At 37.6% G+C, this 7,690-nt stretch overlaps 1 protein-coding gene across 2 annotated transcripts in view; it reads left to right on the forward strand.

Annotated features, from left to right (window-relative positions):
- The window catches only part of ncalda (neurocalcin delta a), a 65,360-nt gene extending 58,252 nt beyond the window's left edge, over positions 1-7,108 (forward strand). For both annotated transcript variants that reach the window (XM_061948691.2, XM_061948683.2), the window contains exons 4-5: positions 357-476; positions 5,597-7,108. In XM_061948691.2, coding sequence (XP_061804675.1) covers positions 357-454 — 98 coding nt within the window. In that variant the 3' untranslated portion in view covers positions 455-476; positions 5,597-7,108. The remainder of the gene's footprint in view (positions 1-356; positions 477-5,596) is intronic.
- Positions 7,109-7,690: the final 582 nt, after the last annotated feature.

Genomic DNA, 7,690 nt, shown 5'->3' on the forward strand with positions numbered 1-7,690 from the left:
ATTTTTTTTTAGCAAATTTTCGACGTTTTGATTCAATTATTATAGATTTGATGACATGCCGCCATGTTGGAAGTACAGCACGCTAACTGTTCCCATGTTAGCGTGTTAACGTTTTATGCTAGCCTTTTAGCAAATTCGGAAAATGTTACTACTTTACTTTAACATTTGTTATACATTTCATCAATTTATTCACAATATCTACCATTTATTTAGCATTTCATCAACATTTCAGTTTAGTATCACCTTTTCAGCATTTACACGCAATTTCTGCAGAAATTGCTACATTGAGTTGAATTATAATTTCTTAGGAACATATTTCAGCAATCCAAACTGACTTTTAGTATGTGTTGTTTTAGGTAAGCTGTCCCTGGAGGAGTTCATCAAGGGAGCAAAGAGTGACCCCTCCATCGTACGCCTGTTACAGTGTGACCCCAGCAGTGCTGGACAGTTTTGAAGATGAGGCATCAGCTTGTAAGGTAATTTGTAAAGCATCTATTTCCTATACTGCCTGATTAGGGTGGTGGAGGAGTTGTAGCCTATCCCAGCTGACTTTGGGGGGGAAAGGCAGGGTACATCCTGGCCTGGTCACCAGTCAATCACAGGGCACATAGAGACAAACAACTCATATTTACACTTACCAATAATTTACAGTCCCCAGTAAGCCTAATATTAAGTATGAGCAGATAAGAACATGCAGTACGCTATTGTCCTACCCCTTTGTGGTGAAATACAAATTTAATCTACATTTACAACAAAGTAACAGAGCTTTTTCTGGAACTTTTCTTTTCACTTCTGGTACAATATCGATATTGGAGCCTTGACCACTGTATTTTCCGGACACATTTAAAATCCTTTTTTTTCTCAAAACTCGACAGTGTGCCTAATAACTCGGTGCGCCTAATGTACGGAATAATTCTGGTTTTGCTCACCGACCTCGAAGCAATTTTATTTGGTGCATGGTGTAATGACAAGTGTAACCAGTAGATGGCAGTCAAACATAAGAGATACATGGTAGGAGGTATGATGATTATATCATTCAAGTAAACAACACCAACATTTTATATGTGCCATTGACAATATAGAATATATATATATATTATATATATATATTATATATATATATATATATATTATATATATATATTATATATATATATATATTATATATTATATATTATTATATAACATATATTATTAACATATATATTATTATATAACATATATATTATATATAATAACTATATTATTATATATATATATATATATTATATATTTTATATATATATATATATTATATATTATATATATATATATATATATATACACACAGCGCTCAAAAATCTATCAACATGTTTTAGTACGACTTTGGTAAGCTATAAAGTATGACTCCTTTAATGCGCCCTATAAACGGGTGCGCCTTTTATATGACAAAAGATTGCGTGGCGCAGTGGAAGAATGGCCGTGCGCGACCCGAGGGTCCCTGGTTCAATCCCCACCTAGTACCAACCTTGTCATGTCCGTTGTGTCCTGAGCAAGACACTTCACCCTTGCTCCTGATGGGTGCTGGTTAGCGCCTTGCATGGCAGCTCCCTCCATCAGTGTGTGAATGTGTGTGTGAATGGGTAAATGTGGAAGTAGTGTCAAAGCGCTTTGAGTACCTTGAAGGTAGAAAAGCGCTATACAAGTACAACCCATTTATCATTTATTTATCATTTAAAATAGACCATTTATCGGCAGTGCGCCTTATAATCCGGAAAATACGTTTTTGTCGTTACAGATATTGATTCGCTACAGTTTCAAACTACTAAATAATAAAAGTATGTATGATTTACCAATCATACATACTTTTATTATTTAGTAGTTTGAAACGTTGGAAAAGTCTTGATCAAGTGAAAATAGTCAAACAGAAAACAATAATAGGTATGAAAAACAGTAACCTATTTATTATTAACAGTCTGGAATAGACTTATGTGTCAAAGCGTGGACTATGGAGTGATTGTTTTCCCGAGATGCAATTGAATTTGGATCGGACATGGCTTGAAGGTGGGTACATGATTTATTTATTACTATCAAAAAGGAACATAAAGCGCGCACAATGGCGGAGGTAAAAAACTTGGCGAATGAAAACAAAACTTGCACAAAGGCAGAAACTGTGAACACGAAATAAAGACACTTACTGTGGCATGGGACTGTAAACATGGCTTGATACCAGAGGATAGCAGGGTTAGAAAAGATATGACACCAGGACGAACAACAGAAAATGAAAAGCTTAAATAACACAGACATGATTAACAACAGGTGCGTGACTCAAAACAGGTGCGTGACATGACAGGTGAAAACTAATGGGTTGCTATGGTGACAAACAAGAGTGCACAATGAGTCCAAACGTGGAACAGGTGAAACTAATGGGTAACCATGGAAACAAGACAAGGGAGTGAAAAGCAGGAACTAAAAAGAGTCCAATAACTAAACAAAACAAAACATGATTACACAGACATGACATTATGCTGTCTTTAATTAAGTTAAAATCGAGTGTTAAATTGGCGACATGTAGTGGCCACAATAATTCATTAAGTTAAGCTCATTATGATGTCAACATGTTTGTTACTGAATACTTTCTAATACGCTTCTATCTTGAAGACTTTGTGTCTGTAAGTAATATGCAAGTATATTAATTTTTGACTTGTTCATACGGACAAATGCCATGTTTTAGTCTACAATATTGTTTCTATTAGTACACCTTTTACAAGAGGTGTCCTGATCCGATCATGAGATCGGATAGGGGGCCGATATTTGATTTTTTTTAACTGATTAGCTGCCAAGTCCAAACGGTCTTTACCACAGCTGTGTCCCAGTGCTTACATGGCTGAAGATTCTACTCTTGTGAAAGATTCCTTTCAAGAGTATGCACCTTCAGGGAGAGACAGCTACATTTCCATATTCTTGTTTGTGCATTGATTTCACAGAGAAGTACGGACTCTTTTGCACTGAGATCCAACGATCAGCTGTTGGTCTCTGTCCCTTTTGCTCACACTGAAAAAAGCTTTTGTGTATGCAGCTCCTTGTGCTTGGAACATGTTACAAAGAGACTGGTAGCTGACTGAATTTTTATCCTAAATGCTTTCAAATCTAAACAGAGCATTTGAAGGAGCCTCAGTTATCTGTAACTGTTTTACTTGGTGTCCATCCTGTCATGTTATGTGTAACTTAGCTGCCTCTTGGCCAGGACTCCCTTGAAAAATAAGATTTTAATCTCAATGGGATTTTTTCCTGGTTAAATAAAGGTTAAATAAAATGAATAAAAAACACACATGCAAGAGTAGCATGACTTCTAGGAGGGTGCATGTCTTGCCAGAAAACCGGCTCGAATTTGGTAGCAAGTTGCCACAAACGTGTCGTGTATCCACAGTGCAAAATTGCTTCTAAGATTATAATGCTCACCACCATGGTGGAAAACAAACTACGTTTCTTCCACATACTATTATCACTGGAGGACTAGAGGAAAATGAATGGCTAAGCATTCTACACACACACACACACCAAGCAGGACGGCACAGGAAGCTAACTGCTTAAGCTTCAATGTAAAGTAGGGACGATAGATCCAGATGTTGATACTATCGATATCTAGTTATTCTAATTTGGTATTTTTATTTTTTTGGTTTTTTATTAAATATCCTTTTTTTGCTGTTTTTTGTTATTGTTGTTGTTGTTACGAACTCAGAGAGTGTGTCAGGAAGGCTTTGGGGCAAAACCCAAATTATTTAAATGGAAGCCAATAGTCGTTTTTGCTTTTATTTAGTTATTTTGCACGAGCCACTATATTTTGTTAGAATACTTATATGTAGCATTCAATACCACACATGTAATACTAAATCTATACTAGCAAATTCTACGTTCAATGAGATAAGCTAGATAAAACTGTTTGTTTTTGTTTTTTGCTTTAGTTACTTGCTAAAAACATGTTCAATTGTATAATCTATTGTCAAAGTATCGGACTGAGAATCAAATTCAGATCGGATGTGAGGACAAAATTGTTGATTAGGACATCCTAAGAGACAGTATTATGTATGTCTAGCTTGTGTGTTATTGTGTGCTTAGCTGTTGTGTAGCTGCTAGCTCTTTGTAGCTGCTAGCCTTACCTTTTGTAAATGACGTGACTGAAAGAGAAGAAAAGACCAACCTTGTGTGCCCATTGGAGGACAATTACCGTATTTTCCGAACCATAGGGCGCACCGGATTATAAGGCGCACTGCCGATGAATGGTCTGTTTTTGATCGTTTTTCATATATAAAGCGCACCGGATTATAGGGCGCATTGAAGGAGTCTTGTTATTATTTTTTTCGAAATGGAAAACACTTCCTTGTGGTCTACATAACATGTAATGGTGGTTATTTGGTCAAAATGTTGCATAGATTATGTTTTACAGATCACCTTCAAGCCGCTTTCTGACAGTCGCTTCCGTATGCGTCGTTTTGTGGGCGGTCTTATTTACGTGGCTCACCTTCGGCAGCGTCTTCTCCCCGTCATCTTTGTTGTAGCGGTGTAGCGTGCAAGGACGGGAGTGGAAGAAGTGTCAAAAGATGGACCTAACTGTTTTAATGACATTCAGACTTTACTTAAAATTATAACAGAGCAGCATCTCCTCATCCGGAAACAACACCGGAAATGTGTCCCGTGAAAAACCGTCCGACAGGAACTGTAATAACTAAAGTTCCTTGGGTGAATAGTGTAAACTCACTACACCGGTATGTTTTAGCGCTTTCATGGAGAGTTGACTGACAGATACAAGTAAGAACTTTACACTACTTTAAATTAGAAATGGCAACAGTGGAGGATGAATGTCCCATAACAAGAAGATAGAGAAACAGAAGAAGCTTATCGACTACGGTACAGACGACAAAGGTGGACGTGCGCAATTTTTCAGGATTTATGCAGATCCCAAATACAGATCAGCAGGTACCAGAAGGTAAGAAAAGTTGCTTTTGCATAATATTGCGAAACAAAACGTCAGATAATATGTCTTACCTTGTACACACACCATAATAATACTTGTATGTTGAATCACATCAAACGGTGCATCCTACAATTATCTCTCATGTTTGACTGCCATCTACTGGTCACACTTATCACCACACCATGTACCAGATAAAATTGCTTCGAGGTGAGTAAGTTCAACCAAACTTATTCCTTGCATTAGGCGCACCGGGTAATAAGGCGCACTGTCGAGTTTTGAGGGGAAAAAAGGATTTTAAGTGCCACTTATAATCCGGAAAATAGGGTAGATGTTAACTGGCTGCCCAGTTTTGCACAATCAAACAATCGGCAGGACTGCTTGTATCAGAAATTTTACAGGAGATATAAGCCGATACAATCCGATACTTGTATTTTTGCTGATATGGGACTGATATCACTCTTAATATTAACACTGATTTGTGTAATTTAAAGTAAAAAAAAAAACTCAATTCAAAGGAGTTAGTACCTTAACAGCCATGAAGCTCAACACTGTGTACAGGCCGCCATAACTCTTTCGTGTTTAGCCATTCATTGTTTCTATATTTCATGGACAGAATTCAAAATGTTCCAATTCTCATTCTAGCTTTCAGTTCCTGCCACAATGTCTTCTTCAGTGCCTCTATGGCTGATCCATAATGCTCTTCACCTTACCCTCTGGGGACGTCTGATGATGAAAAATGACAAGTACACGATGAAGAAGAGGAGAGACCTTCAGTTTATGTTGAAGACTTCAAAGATGTGCACACTTTCCAGCTCTTGAGCAGTTTGTCCAAATCCCCGCAGACTCCCAAAAGCTGGACCTTCTTGCGGTTTCGAAAAGCTCACCGATGGCTAAAAGAGCCTCCATTACCACTAATGTGCATAGTAGACAGCAGTGCACCATAATGAAGGAAAAAGAGACATCATTTTGTTTCACGAAAGGACTTCCTTAGGTAAGAGATTTTAATCTGCAGAGCGGACGTCTAATTTACTCTTTTATACTGTGAGAATGTTTAATGTGTATTCCACAAATGTGTAGATTTTTATTTCATTACGACAAAAAAAAAGAATAACATGCTACTTTTTGCAGCTTTGCAAGTTCTCACGAATGTAACAATGAAGGATGAAACACGTCATTTCTGTGGTTTTGCATGTTTTTCGACATCTTTTAACAGGAGGAGCAGCAGAACATTCTGGTTCTTAAGTTTTTGATGACTGTGTCGATGCTTTAAAAAAAAAAAAAGTGCACGCCTCAATTTGTAATGCAGATCCAACCTTGTGTGTTTTATGATATTTATGCTGCTGCAGGATTTCAAACGTAAAAGTCGGTTTCTTTCTACTCTTTAAAAAAGAACAAAATGTTACTTTCACTTTTAGATGTTTTTTAAATGGGAAACGGGATGAGTTTACGACTATCAACACTTGCTTATGCGCTTGTGTTTGGCAATGTTGTGTTGCTTCTGTTCCCATATTGTGAGGGTCAGTACTACCCGGCAGTATTATTGACAACACTGAAAAAACAAAACAGCATTGTTGTGTACAACAAAAGCAGTATTGGATAAATGTATACATTGTGACGTGTTGAATGAAATGTTAATAGTTGCATTTTTTGTAGGTTTTTGTATGGCATATCCTGTATTAAATAGGCTCATCTTTAGAAGGCAAGAATTTCATTTACAATTAAATGTTGTGGTTTTGCTTACTGCCTGAACCTCAGGGTGCACGTCTAGCTCACTGTAGATCATTTAAATAGTTGGCAATTCACTGACCTGTTATTTTCACCTGGTTTGCTAAATGCCTTCAAGTCATGAACGTCATCAAATGTATTACATATATTATGTAATTTATTATGACAGTGCTAGTGAAGGCGGCGACTTGGTTTTAGTGACGCTCATTTTTTTTTTGTAATATGAGAATGTTATGAAACTGAATATTTTGTGTAAGAAAGAGGACAGCGGGGGGAAACATGTATGTAAATGGCAATTATGAATGTCATTGTTACATTATGTGTACAATAAAAGCAGATGTTTGCAGCCCGACGTCACGCCCATGTAACAAAAAAAACAAGCAATGTTTCTCAAAAAAAAAAAAAAATTAAATATGTTTTTTCTCTGGAGTGAAATGTTTATGTAGATGTTTTGTTCCTAATGAAATATCCATCCATCCATCTTCTTCCGCTTATCCGAGGTCGGGTCGCGGGGGCAACAGCCTAAGCAGGGAAGCCCAGACCTCCCTCTCCCCAGCCACTTCGTTCAGCTCCTCCCGGGGATCCCGAAGCGTTCCCAGGCCAGCCGGGATATATAGTCTTCCCAACGTGTCCTGGGTCTTCCCCGTGGCCTCCTACCGGTCGGACGTGCCCTAAACACCTCCCTAGGGAGGCGTTCGGGTGGCATCCTGACCAGATGCCCGAACCACCTCATCTGGCTCCTCTCGAAGATATAATTTTTTTTACTAATGTTTTGGTGATGTGTTTATGGCCGACAATAAAGAGTTATACTCAGTAAAGTGATCGATGGAATTCATGTCCTCAAAGCGTCTCGACATACATTACAATATTTGAACAATGATGACGAAAACTGTTTTCTCTGTCGTGTCCGTGTAATATATCATTGGAAAACTTCCTGTTCACAGGAACAAGATTTCCTCTCAGAATTTCAAATTTCCTCATAGGTTTATTAGTTTCGAATCAGATTGAAAA

The sequence above is a fragment of the Nerophis lumbriciformis genome, linkage group LG04, assembly GCF_033978685.3.
Source record: "Nerophis lumbriciformis linkage group LG04, RoL_Nlum_v2.1, whole genome shotgun sequence".
Taxonomy (NCBI): Eukaryota; Metazoa; Chordata; class Actinopteri; order Syngnathiformes; family Syngnathidae; genus Nerophis; species Nerophis lumbriciformis.